General features: G+C 39.4%; 1 protein-coding gene across 3 annotated transcripts in view; it reads right to left on the bottom strand.

The window, feature by feature from the left end:
* Positions 1–22,334, bottom strand: part of LOC143964434 (protocadherin-10-like) — a 154,244-nt gene that overhangs the window by 61,050 nt on the left and 70,860 nt on the right. Inside the window, exons 2-3 of one of the 3 annotated variants that reach the window (XM_077474158.1) lie at positions 12,430–12,488; positions 5,221–5,303 (exon numbers count right to left, since the gene is read on the bottom strand). In XM_077474158.1, the coding sequence (XP_077330284.1) occupies positions 5,221–5,303; positions 12,430–12,488 (142 nt within the window). The remainder of the gene's footprint in view (positions 1–5,220; positions 5,304–12,429; positions 12,489–22,334) is intronic. The other 2 variants (XM_077474159.1, XM_077474160.1) reach the window with 2 other exon arrangements.

Genomic DNA, 22,334 nt, shown 5'->3' with positions numbered 1-22,334 from the left:
TAATTGCATATTATTTGCACTTTATTGCACGGATCATCACGGATGGATTGATTGCCCAGCACGTTGCACATCTCACTTAGTGCATTTACCGAATTGCATGATCTGCCTGTGTATGGGACATTTTTATCTCCAATCACGCTGGTCACTTGTACTGAACAGTTTATATTTGTTTGATACCTGTATTTTTCATTTTTAAGTAATATCCACTCTTTATATGTTTTTATAAGTAATATCCACTCTTTATATGTTTTTTTCATATGATAATTTTGCGTAAATTTGCGTTTTTTGCACATTTAGCCACTTTATGGTCCTTACACCAGTTATCACTTAAACGTACACTCCTAACTTGTCTTTGCTTTATTATATATATTTTGCAAAAAAGTTCATACACTATATATATGTATGTATTTTGGTCTTTATGACAAATTTGCGTTTATTTGCACAGATAGTCACTCTACGGTTTAGGCACTAGCTATCACTTTTATGCATGCACAGAAGCATTATTTGATTAACTTATGCACAGTTGCACTTTGTATTTTTAATTGTATATTTGTGGTTTACTACGATTATTTTATGGTTTGAAATTAGCGCATCGCAACTTTTAAATTTATTTTTCCAGTAGTGAGAGACAACTCATTTAGTGATTGCTGCTTTTTTCTATTAGTTATTTTCCATTCTTCCCATAGAGCGCAGAAGTTTTTAGATATATCCACTGATGCTTTATCACCAATCCTTGTTTCCCTAATAACCCCAAATTTTCAAAAGTGAGGTGAAATCTTCTAAACAGGGGCACAGACAGCAAAACAAATGTTACAGGGATGATAACCCTTCCCTATGTTATCCAAAAAGCTTAAAAATAGATTTTTTGGCTGGAGCAACACTTACAAAATGTACCTGTTCCAAATTACTAACAGATTCAGCTTAAGAACAAACTTACAGTCCCTGTCTTGTTTGGACTGCCTGTATACTACTGTTCATAGTATATAGGGCCTGGGGACCCGACGCCTTTTCTTTTTTTAATTTGGGTGCGGGGTTCCCCTTAATATTCATACAAGACCCAAAGGGCCTGGTAATGACCTGGGGGAGGTACCCATGCCGTTCTTCTAAATAATTTTCATCCATATTGCTGGGACCCAACATTACAGCCACAAGCAGTTTTAAATGACTTTTAGTCCTTTATTTCATTTTGTGCAGGGACTGTTCTAAACACGGAAAACACCTGTCACTTTACAGGCATACTATAGTCACCCCCCAGATACGATATTTAAAGGAATATTTCACTTTTATTTTTTCACTTTAAGCATTATTGAAATCACTGCTCCTGAAAAAACTGACGTTTTTAAAACTTTTTTTTGCATTGATACATGTCCACTGGGGCAGGACCCGGGCCCCCAAACACTTTTTAGGACAATAACTTACATATTAGCCTTTAAAATTCGCACTTTTGATTTTTCATGCATGGGTCCCATAGACTTTAACGGTGTTTGAATGTTTGTGCAAACTTTCAGTCCATTCGCATGTTCTGCTGCAAACTGAACCGGAGGGTGTTCAGTTCATCCCTACTAACTACTAGGTAGGAAGGCTCAAGTTTAGTGTTTTTTTTCTCCAACAGGGACACAAATATCAGTAAAAACTGTCAGAGGCTCTAATCCTTTCTTATTCTATCCAAAACAAAATCATTTTGGTTGGAGCAGAACTTTAACCTGTTTTCCAGTTGAATCGAATGCACTTTACATGTGTTATTTAAAAATATAATATAAAATATAGTTACATAGTTACATAGTAGGTGAGGTTGAAAAAAGACACAATTCCATCAAGTCCAACCTATGTGTGTGATTATATCTCAGTATTACATTATATATCCTTGTATGTGCTTATCTAATAGTTTCTTGAAACTATCGATGCCTCCCACTGAGACCACCGCCTGTGGAAGGGAATTCCACATCCTTGCCGCTCTTACAGTAAAGAACCCTCTATGTAGTTTAAGGTTAAACCTATTTTCTTCTAATTTGAAGTGGCCACGAGTCTTATTAAACTCCCTTCCGCAAAAAAGTTGTATCTCTATTGCGGGGTCACCAGTATGGTATTTATATATATTGAAATCATATCCCCTCTCAACCGTCACTTCTCCAGAGAGAATAAGTTCAGTGCTCGCAACATTTCTTCATAACTAATATCCTTCAGACCCTTTATTAGCTTTTTTTAAATATATTATAATAAAATTGTGCACTGATCATTTTTGCCCCCTTTCCCTGATCTAACCTTACCCATCCTCAACCTCCAGAGATACATACTTACATCAATCCAACAGTCGCAGTTCTGCTCTTTATTTACCTCCATCTCCACAAGTCGTCACTATCCTGGCCATGCCTGCACATTACAGCCACAGAGACCTCTCTAAAGCCCCGTACACACGAGCGGACTTTTCAACATCCAAAGTCCGACGGACTGAGTCCGTCAGACTATTCGATCGTGTGTGGGCTGCAACGGACTTTTGACTCGCCAAAGTCCGAAGGACTTTAGAATATGGAACATGCTTCAAATTTTTCCGAAGGAACTCCGCCGGACCCGGTCCCTTCGAAAAATTCGCTCGTGTGTATGCTATTCCGACGGACTAAAACCGACGCTAGGGCAGCTATTGGCTACTGGCTATGAACTTCCTTATTCGAATCCAGTCGTACGTCATCACGTTCGAATCCGTCGGAGTTTAGTGTGATTGTGTGTGGCCAAGTCCGCTCAGCCGAACAGTCTGTCAGAACTCCGTCGGAATTCCAGCAGAACTCCGACGGAACTCCTTCGGAAGTCTGTCGGACATAAGTCCTCTCGTGTGTACGGGGCTTAAGAGCATCTTCTAACCTTCCTGCTTTGGGACCTAAAGAAGTCTATGGGGTAATAATGTGTAGCATGGCCAGAACAGTAAGGATGTGAGCAAATGGTGGAACCGTGACTGTCAGATTGAGGTATAGGTAAGTACGAGGAGGGGGAATGTGGGTTAGGTGAGGTCAGGGGAAGGGGACAAAAAAGAATAAATGCATTTTGTTTTTTTTGTTTTTTTGCCTTGCAAAAGTATTCATCCTTGGCATTTTTCATGTTTTGTTGCCTCACAACCTTGAATTAACATGGATTGTTTGAGGATTTACATCATTTAATTTACAGAATATGCCCACGACTTTGAAGATGTTTTTTTTTTATTGTGAAGCAAACAACAAATAGGACAAAATAACAGAAAACGTAAATGTGCATAACTATTCACCCCCTAAAGTCAATACTTTGTAGAGGCCCCTTTTGCGGCCATCACAGCTTCAAGTCACTTTGGATAAGTCTCTATGAGCTTGCCACATCTTACCACTGAGATTTATGCCCATTCCTCCTTGCAAAACTGCTCCAGTGCCTTCAAGTTGGATGGTTTGCGCTTGTGAACAGCAATCCTTAAGTCTGACCACAGATTTTCTATTGGATTGAGGTCTGGGCTTTGACTAGGCCATTCCAACACATTTACATGTTTCCCCTTAAACCACTCAAGTGTTGCTTTAGCAGTGTGTTTGGGGTCCCTGTCCTGCTGGAAGGTGAACCTCCGTCCTTGCCTCACTTCACACACAGAGTGGTACAGGTTTTGCTCAATAATATCCCTGTATTTAGCACCATCCATCTTTCCCTCAACTCTGACCAGTTTCCCAGTCCCGACTGCTGAAAAACATCCCCACAGCATGATGCTGCCACCACCATGTTTCACTGTGAGGATGGTGTTCTTTGGGTGATGTGATGTGTTGAGTTTGCGCCAGACATAGTGTTTTCTTTGATGGCCAAAAAGTTAAATTTTGGTCTCATCAGATCAGAGCACCTTCCTCCATACATTTTGGGAATCTCCCACATGCCTTTCGCAAACTCAAAACGAGCCATTTTGTTTTTTGATGAAAGTAATGGCTTTCTTCTGGCCACTCTGCCATATAGCCCAACTCTATGGAGCGTACACTTTATTGTCATCCTATGTACAGATACTCCAGTCTCTGTTGTGGAACTCTGCAGCTCCTCCAGTGTAACCTTAGGTCTCTGTGCTGCCTCTCTGATTAATGCCACCCCTTGCCCGGTCCTTGAGTTTTGGTGTGTGGCTGTCTCTTGGCAGTTTTGCTGTTGTGCCATGTTCTTTCCATTCGGTTATGATAGATTTGATGGTGCTCCTAGGGATCATCAAAGATTTGGATTTTTTTTTATATCCTAACCCTGACTTGTACTTCTCAACAACATTGTCCCTTACATGTTTGGAGAGTTTATTGGTCTTCATGGCAGTGTTTGGTTAGTGGTGCCTCTTGCTTAGGTGTTGCAGCCTCAGGGGCCTTTAAAAAAGGTCTGTATAAGTAATGACAGATCATGTGAAACTTAGATTGCACGCAGGTGAACATCATTTTACTAATTATGTGACTTCTGAAGGTAACTGCTTGCACCAGAGCTTTTTATCGGCTTCATAACAGAGGGGGTGAATACATACGCACATGTCAATTATCATTTTTTTATTTCTGAAAAATTGTTTTATGTATATATTTTTCTAATTTTACTTCACCAACTTTGACTATTGTGTTCTGATCCATCACATATAATTCAGATTAACAAAATATTGAACTAAAGGCTGTAATGTAACAAAATAGATAAAAAGCCAAGGGGGAGGATACTTTTGCAATGTGGGATAAATATTTAATGCCATTGCAAACTTCCTTTGAACAAGCTAGTTACCTGGCTTTCATGCTACTTTAGCAGCATCAATATTTTTTTATCACTTATCCAGAGGGTATGCAAATTAGGAATTTTGTCTCAACTTGCTGCATGCCTGTCCTGGATCAACGATTCTATAGTGTACATCAGCATGACAGTCAGATCATGTGCATTTCCAGAAGGAGGTCAGTATTGGCAGCTCACATATTGGGATGAGGGATTTTTTTTAAATTGTCATTACCAGATTTGGATGTAAGATTTGAGTATGGCTCCCTGTTGACCCCTGGATATTTCACTTTTCTAGACATGTACTCATAGATAATGTTTAATATTTCAGGAATAATCTCATATTTCCTGTAGTTCTACTCTGCATCAATATAGCTTGAGTTTCCAGCCATCAGCCACATGACCATTCCAGACTATAGGAGGTGGGATATACACAGAGGGATAAGTGTGGGAAATTGTCTGAACTGGTCTAAGACCACTGGAAAGGGGCAATGTGTGTATACAGACCAGTTGGGGTAACTAGTGAACGTAGTCTGTCATGATCTTTTTTCACACCTTTTCGAGTTCCAAGATCTTCAAGACTCTGTGAACTGGAGATCAAGAACAAAAAAAAGATATTTATATTCTGTCCCCAATTTACAATTAATATATTTCATATTGCTGCTGATACTGTAATGTATGCTAATTAAATTAAATTTATAGTGTTTTGTATTTTTATTTATCAAAAAAACTGTAATTATTTTTACTCAGATAAATATGAAATATTGCATATAAAAATTTCAATTTTATTTGCAGCCAGCAGATGGCACACTGGGCTCCTTTTCACAAGAATACCAGGCTACTATTAACTGCTTGGCTAAAACTGAATAGATAAAGTTCAGGTCACACAGCTAAATTATTCAGAGGAGTGACTCCAACCCCCACCCCCACCCCCCCACTTTGTATCCCTTGTATGGGCCCATGCACACTTCCTATAATAGCGTAATCTTTAAAACACATTTAAAGAAGGTAGCTTTCTCCAAGTTAAAAGACTCATTCATACAAGCACTTTGCAACATCACATTACCGCAGCTTACGGTTACACGCCATACATGGTGGATTGTGGTGCCTTTAATTTTAAATGGCATCCTAATACACCTCCCCACAACACAACTGTGCTACAACACACCACAATGAATATCAATGCAAGATATAATTTGTGATTTGCTGTGCAGCAAAAAAATGCAGCATGCATTACATTTTCATTAGATGAGATAAGTTACAGCCTATTCATTTTGACGCTTAATATGGCTTAAAGCATGAAATCACACTTGTGGATCATAAGCCAACTCTAAGAGCAAAAAATATCATCAATGGTATATCATGGCAAAGCCAAATCAAAGCAACTCACATAGTTTTCGTTCAAATTACCAGCCTCCACACACTTTTATGAAAGCAAAAGAAATAATGTTTGGAGAGGATGCCCAGTCACATGAGCCAATCACATGGGCCCAAGAACAGCTAAACCTCCATTTCTTCAGTTGTTCAGCTCATGCATGCAAGACTCATGCACATAGGTGTGTTAGGACACATAACATAAAATAAGGCCATATTTTGGTGCCCCAGAGTCACATGTTGCATACAGATGCCGGTACAAATGCATTACATAATACAGCTGTACAAAGATATATACACAGCTCCAAACGCATGCATTCATCTATGTGTGTATGCACGTTTACACTCAGAGCTGTGTATACACACATAAAGCCATACCCTGTCATTTATTTGTTCAGACTGCTGTGGGTAACACCTTTGGTCCCCATGTATCGAAATATGACCATATTTTACATAATGACCCTTTACACCCAGTGCAAAATCCCCTAAACTTTGTATATATTTGACCGGAAACTTTATAACAGTAAAAGGGATAATTTTGTTCTCAGGACCAGCAATAGTAAACAGGAAGAAAGTGGAGATCTCACATTAAAGCGAGGGTCCACCCTAAAAAAAAAAAAATGACATAAAAATGCTCCTAAAAATCAGAAAAAATTTTTTTTTACTTACCAGAAATGGCTGTTGCTAGGCAGATTGTCCTAATCTGCCACTTCCTCCTTTGCGGTGATCTTCATCCTTCTCCTCCTCGCATTGTCTTCTGGGGAATGTGTTTTGGGAACTGTGTCCCAGAACACAGCCGGCCATTCACAAAGTGCATGCGCAGTAGGAAACAGGCAGTAAAGCCCCAAGGCTCCACTGCCTGTTTCCCTTAGTTCGAATGGCGGCGATGGACATATCGGCCTCGGGCGGCCGACATCGCGGGCACCCTGGACTGGCAAGTGTGCTTATTAAAAGTCAGCAGCTACAGTGTTTGTAGCTGCTGAATTTTTTTTTTTTACAGCTGGACCTCCACTTTAAGGAGATTTGCACTCACTTCCTTTTCTGTGTAACACCCTTTAAAAGGGAAATTTCTCCAATAGGGACCCAGTCAGGGGTTTCAACCTTTCCCTGCTCTATCCAGTACTAAAACTATTGACAAAAGTTGGGCTTTAACATTTTAAATGAAGAGCTCTTTTGACAGCCTTTGGAAAAAGATTACGGTTCTGGACAAGTAGTTAAAGTGATCATCACACAAACGTTAATGCAACACTTAACAACTGGACAGAAGCATCATTTTATGCCATAAGTGGTTGTAAGATTTAGCTCTATTGTCCAATATTTGAAATGTTACCATATTCTGGAAAGGTCACTTGAAGCTTCAACTTCTGCATCACTAAGTTCCACTCCTTTTATATATAACAAGGCAAATCTGGGAACTTTTGAAAATCAGTGGGCCTGAGAATTGGGGTGAGACAATAAGCTGAGTAGGGGGCATGGGCTAATAGTGTTACATGCAGCACACTGCATGAAACTGTTTGCACATAGGAAGAGATTTAAGAGTATAGTTATATTAACACCTGAAAAACACAATAGCAGCGCTCAAATGTAACCAATACAAAAATTGTTCAAGTTGATGTATTCAAACAAGTTCATTTATTGAATGCTCTAAAAAATTAAGTCTAAAAACACACGACCGTCAGTATAACGAATAAATAAAAGTAACCGGAAATTGTCATGATGACACACAAATCATTGTGTGAATTGAGGCACTTTAACATAAATTAACATCATGAGTTGACTCCAAGTTCTAATCTCGAATATATGATCCAATAGCCCAAAATATAAGGCAGGATATGATGCTCAAGATGGGCTAAGCTCCTGGTAATTGCTCTAACTGCAATGGGTTCCGTCACGCTATATGCTGAGAGATGCGGAAACTCACTGTGGCAGGCTGAGCAGGTTGGCTACTGGGGCTATGGCGGCGTCCCACGGAGAGCCCTCGGTGGTCCAGGTGCAGCCGCTGAGAACACTAAGCACTCATGCCAAAAGCCAAAATCAATCGGAACCAGGGAACCCAGAAGAACGGAGGTTGTCTCTGAGATTTGGCTGAGATTATAAGAAATAACGATAAGAATAAGAATAATTTTTATATTTATTTTTATTTATTTTTTATTCTTATTTTTATTTTTATTCTTATCTCATTTTCAGTTTTTATGTTTAGGGCGAATGTACATTTGCTGACCATGTATACTTCCATATGCTCATTTTATGCACAAGGGGTTAACCTCATAGTCTTTTGCTGTTCCCTTCCCATGTTCATAGAGGTGCCTTTATAATCTGTGTTGCAGTGAGCGTCCGTCACTTTGAGAAGGCACGTGCGCACAAAACATGTGAGCAATGGTCACTACGGCAACAACAAGCTTTACGATCCAGCCACATCTGACTCAGCATTACTATTCCCTACCTAGATACCGATCTGCCTATCCTAACTCCCCCCCAGTCGCCGGGGGAGACTCTCCCGGGGTCCTCTGGGCATTGCGGTGGTACAGCGAGTGGGGTAAGAACCATAGATGTATATTCTGTTGTTAATCTTTCCCCCCTATTCTTGTTTTGTACGTTAATAGATCTCTTTTTTTATCTTACTATGCAAATCTATACCTCTTTACAGACGTATGTATTTCCTGAAGAAGCTCATCTAGAGCAAAACTAGTAGAAACACGTTACCACCTGTACCAGCTTGTGAATTGTCAAATGGTTTTACTACATAAATAAACTTTGTATTTTAATCCTGGTCTAATAAATTGTATTGACTTTTCAATGCGTACCGTAATAGTCCGCTAGCTCGTTTTTGTCTTTGGTAGGTCTGGTGGTATGGGGAACAGGCCTCCCTGCCCATATTCCCAGCCACATCTGAGACAACCTCTGCTCTTCCGGGTTCCCTGGTTCTGATTGATTTTGGCTTTCAGCATGAGTGCTTAGCGTTCTCAGCGGCTGCACCTGTACCCCCGAGGGCTCTCTGCGGGATGCCGCCATAGCCCCTGTAGCCAACCTGCTCAGCCTGCCACAGTGAGTTTCACATACCCACATCTTGCAGCATATAGCGTGAAGGAACACATTGCAATTAGAGCAATTACCAGGAGCTTAGCCCATCTTGAGCATCATATCCTTCCTTATACTTTGGGCTATAGGATCATATATTGGAGATTAGAACTTGGAGTCAACTCATGATGTTAACCCTGTATCATCTAGCGGTATCATGTACAATTTATGTTAAAGTGCCTCAATTCACACAATGATTTGTGTGTCATCACGACAATTTCCAGTTGCTTTTATTTATTCATTATACTGACAGTCGTGTGTTTTTAGACTTAATTTTTTAGAGCATTCAATAAATGAACTTGTTTGAATACATCAACTTGATTGCTATTGTGTTTTTCTGGTTTTCTATTCATCCATTTCATCCCAAGTGGTTGGCAGCTGCACTGCATACCCAATATCTTCTTATTAACTTTCTGACATGACCTAAATTTGGTCGTACATGGACTGCCAGATTTAGCGTCAAAAAACTTAATTCGTGTAATAATAACACCTGAGCTGAGTCTACTTTGGGTTGAGAGTGTGTATCACACAGAGTTCCGGGGGCCAGGAGTAAATAATTCACAGAATGCAGGGATCAGGAAAAAGTAGCTTGCAGAGTGCAGGAGTCAGGAGTAAGCAACTCACAGAGTGCAGGGGTCAGGAGTATATAATGTTCAGAGTTCATAGGTCATAAAAAAGTAAGTCAGTGTGGCACTTAAAAAAACAAAAACCCAGCAACACTGTTCCCATATCACATACTTGAATTCATGTTCAGGAACAGATTTCCTCCAGGATAGAATGAAGTTACCACTGTACACAATCTCTACAGCCCATTTCATAACACTGTCTGGAAGTAGTTGTGAATAACATATTGGAGATACACGCATCAATATTTTGCTGTGGGGCCCAATGACCTGTACTTACACCCCTGCTTAGCAGAATTGCAAACTGTTGACATCTGCTGGCTGCATGTAATAAATATGGAAAAATACTCATATGCAATATTTAATAACTTGGACCTCAACATAAAAAATACATATTCAAACAAAACCATTAAATGTTACTTTTAGAAGGATGCTAGGCAGGCATTTGTTGTCATTCTTTAGAAATACAGCAAAGCCTTTACCATTAAAGCAGAACTATAAGCAAGAGCATAAATGCACAGTTGAAATATTAGGGCAGAATTAGGTCATGCCTAATGATAATGAATGATAAATCCTCTTCTACCAAAAGATCCTACCTGCTAACATATTTTCATTTTCTAGTGTTTACCTCTGCTTTTTACTAACATACTGTTTTACTTGCCAAAGGTTATCAGCTCAGTTCATTCACTCACACCTACCAGCACAGTACAGCCAGGTCCATGAACTGAGACCTCATTTAAAACAATACAGCTTGTTCATGGACCTGTCTTAGCTTGTGACTGGATAACTGAAAAGCAACAGCTCATGAACAAGGTCATCAAACACTGTTATGCATTAGAGTAGAGTCTGATTGGCTTACAATATTGCCCCTTCCTCTCCCAGCCTTTGTGCTGCTATGCAGAAAATTATAAAATTAGAAAAATATCTCCTATGAAACTGTGGTACTAATTAAAAGCATATTTACATTTTTTAATTAGTAAACATATATAGATAAGGCGTATGCATAGCTCCCAACTGTCCCTGATTTTGAGGGCCTGTCCCTGATTTGGAGCAATGTCCCTCTGTCCCTCATTCCTCCTCATTTGTCCCTCATTTTGGTCTGATCTATATAGATCCATATAAAGTGCACTTTTTATCTATCAAAAAGTGTTTTCCAGTGCTAAACCTTTCATCCGATTTCTAAATTGCTGCATTTGTAAATTCCAAAAGCCAATATAATGGAATAGTAAGTGGTAAAAAAAACACTTGTGGGTTTAACCAATCTTGTTTTTTGTAAAATTCTCCTTTAAGGGGATGTGACAAAGGGTGTGTCCTATGCCTGCATACTTTTGCTGATAGGTGTTCCCTCATTCCCTTCTCAAAAAGTTGGGAGGTATGGGTATGTAAGGAGCAGAGTGTATGTTGTGCTCAGATTGTGTCTTTTTTTTTTTTTTAACATGAAAGGCAAAACAGATTTTTATCTCAATATGGCTCTGGACTGTCTGTGATGGGGAAACAGTGGGTAGATTTCCTAGGAACCCGTCAACTGCAGGTTTTGATCCTTGATAAGAAACCACAGGGGCTTTACAAAGGTTGGGCTCTCGGTTAGAAAAGTGCTGTTGATGCCAATTTGAGAATGCTCCACACACAGTTGGTGTTGCATTAGCCAACAAACATTTGAAACTAAGTCAGGAAACTGGAAATTCTGAAAATGTTTGATGGACCCTCCTAGGGAGGATTTTTTGTAAGTGTGAAATTTTTTAAAGGAACTGACATGTTGGTCTTGGTGTCCTCAAGCTGAACTGAAAAGATTGTGATACCTGCCTGGTACCCTTGTCATTTCATACTGATCTCTCACATTGCTTATAGTTCTGCTTTAAAAGAATGAAACACAGTGCCCACCTTGCCCACCATCCTTCTTCAAAACATGATGTGACTCAAAGAATATCTAAAGGCAAAACTTTTTTTGTTTTGGATATAGTGGAAAATATTTAGAACCCCTGTCAGGTTTTTAATGCTTTCTGGTATTAATTATATTATTAATTATATTTGTCCTTTAGACTGCTGTCAGCAGGAATAAGGATGAAGGTGAGTTCACAATTTTGAGTTGCCACCAGAACTGGAACACAATAGAAATTTTCCAATGAAGACACTTTTTCCTGTGACAACTGTCTAATAGAGGACCTACCTCAATTTAGAGGTATTTCTTCTCACTTCCTGTTATCTGTACACAAAAATCAAGAGGGGTTTTAAGAATTTCCTACTCTAACCAAAATTAAAGAAAAGAGTTTTGGCTTTTAACATTCTTAGACAAGGCACACAGAATAAATAGGAAGAGCACTCCTCCAAGATAAATCCTTGGTAAGTTCTTTATTAATGACTGCTTAAAAATAGATAAAATAAGTAAGTAGGCATGTCACAATTCATGAAGCTCTCTATTCTGTATCTCGTGAGAGAAGGGATTGCTCAATTCAGCCCTGTATTCTGTTCTTCTCTCACAGCTATTAGCAGGTATTGTAACAACCTTTGAAAAACATTTAATAGTACAATCATTATTAATCATAGCATTCCATGTGTAATTATTATGCATTATTCATACATTGCCAGAGAATGCATTGTCTTTTATTAAAAGGCAAATGACAATAGCACTGAATAAATATACCTTTTGAGGCTTGGTTTCTGTGTCTTCTGCGGTGACCAGTCAGTATTAGGAAGCTTTATCTATAAAAACAAAGCAGGACAGAACAATGAAATCATACACATAACCTATGTGTTCTTCCCCAGAGACTGTTCTTTGAATTTTGCTTAGAATAGTGTTTTCCCAGCTACAGTCTCTTAGTGACCCCCAACTGGCAAGATTTTTAGCATATCTCTGCATGAGACCAATTTGCATACACTCATCCTTAATTACATTTGAATGGAGATGATTTGCAGGTGGCTTGGTTATAATGAAAATCTGATGTGTTGCAGGAAAGGTCTGTATAAAAGATAATCAGAAAATGCATGAAGAATTATAGCTGTCAGGTAATAGAAACTAAGAAATAAATAGGTCTATGGACCTTGTGCCCAACTTGCAGCCCAAGGTTCACCTTTGGCCTTTGGTTGCTTGTTTTGAAATAAATAGGTCTATGGAACTTGTGCCCAACTTGAAACCCAAGGTTCATCTTTGGCCTTTTGTTGCTTGTTTTGTTGCCTTCAATCCTAAGCAGTCTTCTAGTGGGATTGAGTTCATTGATTTGTAAAGGGGCAGTGACCTCTAGCAGTCTCCTGTAACATGTCCCCAGAAGTCCGAGTGTCTTCTACAGCATGTCTGAAATCTCCACCGATAGCATATCGGTGGCTATGACCATGTAGTATTTCTGAAGACTCTGACAGTCCTTTCCCAGACAGCAAGGATAACTTGCCACAAATTTGTGGCAGTGTTGAATTGTAAGTCTGTTAACTTGCAGCACATTTTCACTGGCAAGTTGCATACTTGCAGAGCACTTGAAGCACAAGTTCTAGTTGACACTTTTCCAATTTGTAGCAAATTTTTGTGGCAAGTCTCTACTAAGAAGAAAGTTGCAGTGGTAAGTCTACAGCAAGAGCTCTGCAAGTCACAGTGACCCCTGTGGTGGGATGACCATCGCACAACATAACTGAACCAGAACTTGCAGCAGACTTGCAAAATGTTTGTAAAGAAAGTTATCTGGAGTCATGCAATGTGGACTTGCTGTAATTGCGCAACACAAGTGTGACGCCTGGCAAGTCTAGCAATAGCCTAGCAAGTCATTTTCAAACTTGCAGCTCAACTGCTTGCTACCTGGGTTGTAGCATAATGTCCTGTACACATGGTCGGAAAAGGTCAGATTGGATTATATTGTCGGAAAATCCGATCGTGTGTGGGCTTTTTCCGTTGGAAATTCCGACGGAAAAAATTTGAGAGCAGGATCTAAAATTTTCTGACGGTGTGTATGCAACACCAGTTTTGGACAAAATCCTATGGATTTTGTGGTCGGAATGTCCAACTGTGTGTACAGGGCATAACAAATACTGAATATTAGGTGTTGCCCCTTGGTGATATAAAGAGACACAGTTGGGACTTCCCATAATTTGTAGCTTGACCACTATTGGTCTATGGGCATTCCTACTTTTGGTGGTACTTTGTACTGCTGACATAGGGCAAGGATCAGCATTGCTTTATAGCAACCTGCTGCTTTTAAACTGATATAGGCACTAAAAACAAAAATTTGGGTAATAAGGGGGTCAAGATTGAAATCGTTAACCAAACCAGCACCCCTACACTGTGTCAATAGTTGTTTAGCTCCAGTGATTTTGCATTTTAAAGTATATGGAAAAGGGGGTGCTATAACCTGCCAATTTTTGTTACAGTCTGTGTCTCTGAGAGGGGGTTCCTTGACTGATCCTATCCATTTGACCTCAGAGTGAGGGAAATCTCCCAACCTGAACTGGGAAAAAAAAATTAGACAAAATGTCTTATTCCCACCACACCTGAATGTGAACCTTGAGCAAGCTTTTCCAAATGGACTGAAACGTGAAATACACATTAAATTTTTTATTATTTTTTTAAAGTGTAGTAGAGTAAAATGCGCTGTTTCACAAAGAAACCAATCGGGTTACAAATATTGCTTTGTTAGCAAAAGAAAAAAAATACCCTAGTAAATCAAGTTTCCAAATATAACCTCATTTTTTTCTCCCTACTCCTTTAGTCCACTGAGAGCTGTACAGAGATCATAACCTTTTGCCAATTCAAATTTATTGCCTGGTGGCTGCTAAGGCATCTGCAGACATCTTCAAACACAGGTGTATTTATATCAAAGAAAAAAGTCCTTTGATGTGCTTTGCTCCTAGATCAGAGCTCCTAGCTCACATTCTCCCTATTATACTAAACTAAATCACAACCTGTCCCTTTCATAATGCACACGATCTGTCCCTATCATAATAAAGTTTCAATCTGATTTAATAGATGTCTTTGAAACAAAGTTAACTTAAAAAGGCTAAAAAACATGAACACATAGTAAGAAATGAACACAAAAATCAAAGAGCAGGGATTTCATGATCAATAGAAAGGGACTTGCTGCCAAGGCCTTGAATTGCCCTTGGAAAATTGGGTACAGTTGGTAGCTTTTAGTGCCTATTAGTGAAGATAAGTATAAACATGTAAATACAGTGTAAAGGGTTGTTGGGATGCCTCTGTGTTTGCATACAATTATATCCAATGAATATAGCTTTTTCTTATTTGCCCTTTGCTCAGTAAACTCCTTGTATTTTTTAGTAGAGATTTTGAGAATAATACTGGCCCTCAGGGAAGGAAAACTGTATTTTCAGGACTGCAATCTCCTGGCATTTGCTCAAATAGGTATTGTGAGACAAGATAACATTCAGTTGTGTTTTATTTTATTTTATCAAGATAGATAGTTCAAAATGTGTTTTGTTCGGGATGCATAAGGATTCACTGGTTGTTCCCAATATTCTACAACAAAATAATTACAGTAAAAGTGATTGTATAGTCTTGTTTTTTTTTTTTTTTTTTTAAATAACCTGCTCTGTTGTAGTGGATTTGCACAGAGCAGCCCAGATCCTCCTCTTTTCGGGTCCCTCTTTTGTGATCCTGGCCCCTCCCTTCTGTTAGGGGTCCCCACAGCAAGCAGCCAATGGGGCCATTGCTGTGTCTCAGTCAATCAGGAGGGAGAGTCCTGGATGGCCCAGATACTCGTGGGCATAGCTGGACAGAGAAGGGGCTCCGGTAAGTATTAGGGGGGCCGAAGGGGGCTGCTGCACATAGAAGGCTTGTTATCTTAATGCATAAAATGCATTAAGATGAAAATCTTCTGACTTTACAACCCCTTTAGGATGGCCATACAGTACATGGATTGAAATTTGTCCGGTTCAGCAGGGACAGCTGAATTTTGGTCTATGTATAGGCAGGAAGGTTGTACAGAAGTCAATATACTGATTGACTTCTGTGCAACCATCCTGTTGGACCCTCCCTGCTTGATCAGTACTGCAGGCTATAGCCTGCAACACTGATCAGTGTATTCTGAAGATGGGGGAGTCGCCCCACTGTCAGAAAACAAAGATAAAACAAGAGGATTCTCCCATCCACATCAAGTGTGTGGATGGGGGAATCAAGTCAGTTTTTTAATTCAGCCTGCTGGATGAATAAAAAAAACCTGTATTATCTATCGGGCCTTACGCCCAGTACACATGAGCCAAATGTCGGGCGGCATAGGCCGACTCAATAGAAACTGGCTGACATTCGGCCCGTGTGTACTGCAGCTGGTGCAATAAAAGTCGTCATTCAAAGGGGCATGACGGAAAAAGGTCCCCCCCCCCCGTCGGATTACAATAGAATGCAGGGGAGATCTATGTACTAACATCTCATAGTTAGTACAGCGGCTATGAACTGAGCTGTGAGATGTTTTTTTTCATTCAGCCCACTGAGTGAGGTTGACAGAATACCAGAGAAATACCAGGAGATTCAAGGAAACAAGTAAATTGATTCAATGTTCCACCAACGCAGATCACAAAATACGCCTGCAATGTTAATCTTAAGTTACTCAAAGTTAAGCAAGATTCACAGTATGACTCTGAAAAATTAGTGAGCGAAAATAGTTTATAAATAGTCCTAAGCTATTTCTAGGTGCATTGAACTTTTGTGCCAGGCACTCCTCAATTCATATTCAAAAATGTACTGCCTGTCGCGTTTTCCCTTTGTGGCAATCAGAGAACTAGGACCAGAATAAGGTCTACCCAAACTATATTTTCATTTTTGAAGGAAAACGCACCTTATGGTATGTCCATCAGAACCAATTTTCACTTATATCAGTACAGGTCTATCATACACACATCATGCACAACACAATTGAAAGCCTTTTTCCATAGAATTTTCCTGGAAGTTTTTTTTTATAGGACGGGTTTGCCAGGTCTTCGCTATTTGCTCACGCTTGGAACCCGCCACTTAGAATGTGATAACATATGTGCCAATATAGCCAATTTGTACATACATACTAGGCACAAATCAGATAGGAAAATACACACCAAGTTCTCAAGCGCTAAGAGCTATGAGCTGTCAGTCCAGTATATATATTATGTGCAGCACAGTGGTGTAGATGGGCAGCACAGTGGTGTAGTAGTTAGCATTCTCACCTAGCAGTAAAAAGGGTCGCTGGTTCAAATCCCAACCATGACACTACCTGCCTGGAGTTTGCATGTTTTCCCCGAGCCTGCGTGGGTTTCCTCTGGGTACTCCAGTTTCCTCCCACAATCCAAAGACATGCAGGTAGGTTATTTGGCCCTAGTATATGAATGGGGGCCTTGGATTGTGGGCTCCTTGAGGGTAGGGACCGATGTGGGTGTGCAATGTACAGGGATAGGGACAATTGTAGACACTCACTCAGGATGGACTGGTGTCTTTATTCAACCTAACTATGAAACTATATATATATATATATATATAGGACTTGGATAAATGAGATAATAACCAGTGTAGCTGCCTAACCACTGCAAAATGGAAGACTAGCAACAAAACACAAAAAAGCAGCGCTCCATGGGTAAAATCATAAGTCATATAAAGTACATCTAAACTGGTAGATAGATGAAAAATAGTTTATTGCACTGAGAAGATGAACAATCCCTGCACAGTTCTGTATAGGATTGTGGGAGGGATATAAAAAACAATACAAAAGCAGCAGTCATAAAGCATAAAAATAAGGATAAATGTAAAATGTTTAAAAAAAAAAAAAAAAAAAAAAAAGCAAGGCAGTACCACACAGAAAAACTGTGACACCGCACCATTTCAAAGTAAGTGAGATTTTATGTTCATAGCAATGGTGCACAATCCCATTGTGTATATTATTACAGCTGGCAACTGCCATGTAGCCAAGTTTAAAAAAAAAAAAACAATTATTATATGTAATAAAAATATATCATTGGGTAAAACATTCTGCAGCATGACTAGTACAATTAAAAATTGATTTATCTACATTAGATGACTTAAAATAAATACAATGCACCTAAATTATTCAGCTTTTGATAATATTCCTCTTTTGCCATTGTTATAAATAACCTTAATTTACCAATTCTGCTGAAAGCCGGCTCGGTGTACCCACCACACTATTCCAGTAAGCTTCTTGCTTTTCCTTCTAAATGAGACGTCAACTGTAAAGCTGTAACATGGTGTTCTAAATTGCCCTTTTACTGCAAATAATGCATTTATAAATGAATGCAAGTATTTCTTTCATGAGTTGAAGAAATGGATGCTTCTATGTGTTATTTGACAACCATTAATTCTGATTCATGTGGCTTTATATTTGCACAAAAATGAAATTGGGTAATGAAACAATTCCAAGTAGATGATAAATAACACAGCGCTGCCATCTAGTGGTAGAGACAACACTCCCTGTTTGTACCACACTGAGGCAAAGCCTTAAAAGGTCAGTGGAATTGCCATCAAGCCATATCATTTTAAATTAAATTAATTAAATCCACACAATCCAATTAACGGCTTTCGCACATCCTTCTCAAAAATAACCCTGCTAATTATGTTATCAAATAATTTGCTGTCGCACATATGGGGGCCATATGCTGAAAAAGTACAAAATAAACTTGATTTGAGCAGCTGCCAATATTCTACCCATCAGGATAAAATGTCATATTGTTATTTTAATTCCTGCTGATATGCAGTTTGGTACCGCTCTACATACAGAATCTGTGAGGAAAGTGATTACTACGCTCGGCATATTTATATATAAATATATTGTCAACTTATACATCAAAATGTGACTGTTGAATAAGGCAATATTTTGTTAAAAATTCAATGGAAATCTGTACTGAGAAAATATAGAGGGCAGCTTTGTTAACCTTTCCTTCAGAAAATGCTAATTGCTTGGCCTCTGTGCTAAATCAATGAAATCATTACTTTCTGGGTTTTAATGACATCCAAAATGTTTGCAGATCAAACGTGGTTGTTTTATTTTGTTATTTGTAGCTACATGCTTCCTAAAGTGACTTGATAATAATCACACTGAATGTATCCAAGTAAACTGTATCTAATCGTTTACCAGCTATATAAAGTATTATCTGAACACTTTTAGGTAAACACTAGAATAGGGGCGGACTGACAACTCATGGGGCCCTCGGGTAATAGGAGATTATGGGGCCCTCAGGCAATAGGAGATTATGGGGCCCCCAGGCAATCAGAGATTATGGGGCCACACAGTAAACACAGAAATGTTTCTATTGGCTGAGAAGGTACTGGAGAGGTGGGGCAGCTATAATCTCAGGATCTTTAGACCAAAAGGATGTCAGTAAGGGACATTTCAGTGACAGATGTAAAAAAAACACAGATTTTTACATACTGTCCCTGGTTTTACTGAGGCTGGCAACCCCATAGTGGCCGGGGCCTTTGGGCAGTGACCGAGTGGCTGAATGGTCAGTCCGCCCCTGCACTGGAATATCATCATGGGAAATGCAGCCTAAAGAACAATGTAAAGAACATACAATCAAGAACAATGGGAGTTATTTACTAAAGAAAAATCTACTTTGCACTGCAAGTGCATTTGGAAGTCGCTGTAGATCCGAGGGGGACATGCAAGGAAAATAAAAAACAGCATTTTAGCTTGCACATGGTTGGATGATAAAATCAGCAGAGCTTCCCCTCATTTCAGATCTACCCCTTATATTGAGAGCAACTGAATTTCCAAGTGCACTTTCAAGTGCAAACTGGATTTGCCTTTCGTGAATAACCCCCAATGTTCTTTACAACATAAACACAACCCTATGAATACATATACTCATATTTACAACCTGTGCTAATGTTGTACCAAGATACAAATATTTGAAGTTAAAAAAAAAACTTTGGTGAATAATTATTGTTATTTTACAGGCTCATTTATAAAGCAGCGATATGGCTGCACTGTAGCCATACAAATGCAGTGAAAAAAAAAGAAGAGAAAAAAAACACAGACATGTGCTTTACAAATGTGTTCTGTGCTACATCATTTTTGGGACTCTAAAGCCAAGGGAGCGCATTAAAAATGAATGAGCTTTAAAAGAATGAAAGCACTGGAACGAGAACCTAGGCATGTGACCTGTCAAAGTCACATGACCCGCTCGCCCCGAGGCTTTCTGATGCATTGTGCAGAGGGAAATCTATGTGGCTTTGCAGGCTACACCTAATTTTATGACTGAACAGCGAGTGGATAGCCCTTAATGCCTCATGTGTAAACAAAGTGCTAAAAAAAATGTTTTTTTTCTTCTAGCAAGCAGTCACCATCCAACTGGCAATTTTAAAGGATTAGTTTGCTTTTATGAGTTAACAAAATCTAGTTCACGCTGAGCCGCTGCTCTCATGCACATCGCTGGATCAAGATTGGGCTAAGGTAAGTAGAAGGCAGGACTGGGGTTAGCTGTTTTATCCTAAATGCAGAGAATGCATCAAGGTAAAAAGCCATTTAGAACCATTTTAACATCCCTGGCGGTATTCCCCCCGAGCCACACTCAGGATCCAGGTAACGTGACTTACCTTGTCCCCAGGATCCTGCGATGTCTCCCCGCTGTGTGTGCGAGTAGTGTCCTCTGCTCGATCTATCACAGTATCGGGGCTCCGTTCCCTCCGAGTGTCGCAACGCATGGGGATGGAGCACGGCGCCACATTCAAAAAGTTAAAAACACACAATACATACAGTAATGTAATCTGTAAGATTACAGTGTACTGTATCAAATCATTTTGCATCCCTTTTTTCCCTAGTGGTTTGTCCAGGGCCCTGCATGCAGTTTTATATTATATATACTGTTCTGCCTGGAAACTGGAAATTGTCCATAGCAACCAAAGCCGTCCCTTAACATCGAAAGCGGTTTTAGACCAGCTAGAAAACAGCGATAATAAATTAGAATCACTCACAGAATTGAGCGATAGTGATTCGTGGGGAAATTCATCATCAAACACTAAATCTAATGACAGAGACAATTCTGCAACTGAGCAAATTTTAGTGTTTTTGATTTAATTACATTATTGAATACATTTTATTATTATTATATTATTATTTGTTATAATTATTTATAGTTATTTATTTTATTATGATTTATGATTTTGAGTTTCAAATTTTATCATACCCGGGATGTCTACTAGACTCTTGTTTGGACAGATTTAAATGTGTTATTCCTAAGAATTACAGGCCTACAATATAAAGCACCAAATTTCCATGCAAGACAATGTACTGCTTTTAGCATAAAAAATCTGACATAATCATACCGCCAGGGATGTTAAAGCACAATCTAAATGGATGCAGACAATGCACCTCTTACTATTAGAACACTGGGATTGCTTAGCTATTAAAAATAAAAGCAGATCCTTTCATTCTTATGTCCTTGTCAAAGGGGTGCAGTAAGACAAACAGCAATTTATTCAAAACAGTCAAAAGGTAGGACTTTGCTAGTAAGGCTTTTAAAAGTGAGGTTTCTGAACAAAAGCGGGGTTTCATTTTAAGTTTTCCGATTATATGTAAATATAATAAAGTTCTAAAAGTATTTAGATAGCCAGTAAATGTAAGAAATAATTAGGCCATACATTACACTGTACAGGCATACCTCAATTTTAAGTACACAATGGGGTTTATTTACTAAAGCTGGAAAGTGCAAAATCAAGCTCACTTCTGCATAGAAACCAATGAGCTTCCAGGTTTTATTACAAACTACAAATTAAGCTTAATTGAACAAGCTGGGGTTAGAATCTCATTGGTTTCTATGCAGAAGTGAGCCTGATTTTAAAAGTGGGGTATGCCTGTATTTATGTTTAAACTGAATTTTTAAGATTAATATGTTTCATGTGCATTAAAACAAAAGGTGTGCAAAGTATTTTGCTTTCTCTAGAAAGCAGCTACAGTTTGAGTAGAAAAGCCTATCCCCTGACAGCATGCTGCAAAGAACCTTTGTTCTGGAAGCAGTGGTCTCTCTGCAAATGTCTAATACACCCCCCTACTGAGTCAGAGCTGGACCTCTCCAATCAGCAGAGGACAAATGTTTTGCTGATTGCTGAGCTATAGGTGTAATGCTGACCATAATACATTATACCCTGGGCTCAAGTCGTGCAGGAACGCATGGGAATGGAGTTCCTGTAATTTTTCCACAACAGGAACACGGTTCCCATTAGCAGCTGTGTCCTGCAAGACTGAAGTATGCGAGCTGTGTTGCAGATGCTACACAGCTCGCAATAGTACGTGCCGCACACCTGACCATTCAGGCATTGCCAGTAGGGGGCCCCATGACAGCTAGCTGATGGGTAGATCAGGTTTCTGCTGCTAAGAGATTGTATTTAGTCAGACCTCTCATGATGTGCTCCTCTTCCCCACAGGCCCCCCCTAATTTTCGGTCTCCTCATCCCCCCCCCAGTCTCCTGCATACTTGCTCTGTGTGTCTCGTTGCATCCCCCCCTCCACTATCTTCGGTGCCATATGATGAGAGAACCCTGAGGAGGAGCACAGCTATTCTGCTCACAGGACATGCAGGGAGAGAGGTGAGCTGAGGAAGGAACATCAGTTTGGGATGGTAAGCTGAGCACAATACCTG

The sequence above is a fragment of the Lithobates pipiens genome, unplaced genomic scaffold (genome assembly GCF_037356315.1).
Source record: "Lithobates pipiens isolate NorthernLeopardFrog02 unplaced genomic scaffold, aLitPip1_a1.2 Scaffold_8, whole genome shotgun sequence".
NCBI lineage: Eukaryota > Metazoa > Chordata > Amphibia > Anura > Ranidae > Lithobates > Lithobates pipiens.
The sequence above is the reverse complement of the archived record's forward strand: the minus strand, read 5'-3'. Positions and strand labels throughout refer to the sequence as shown.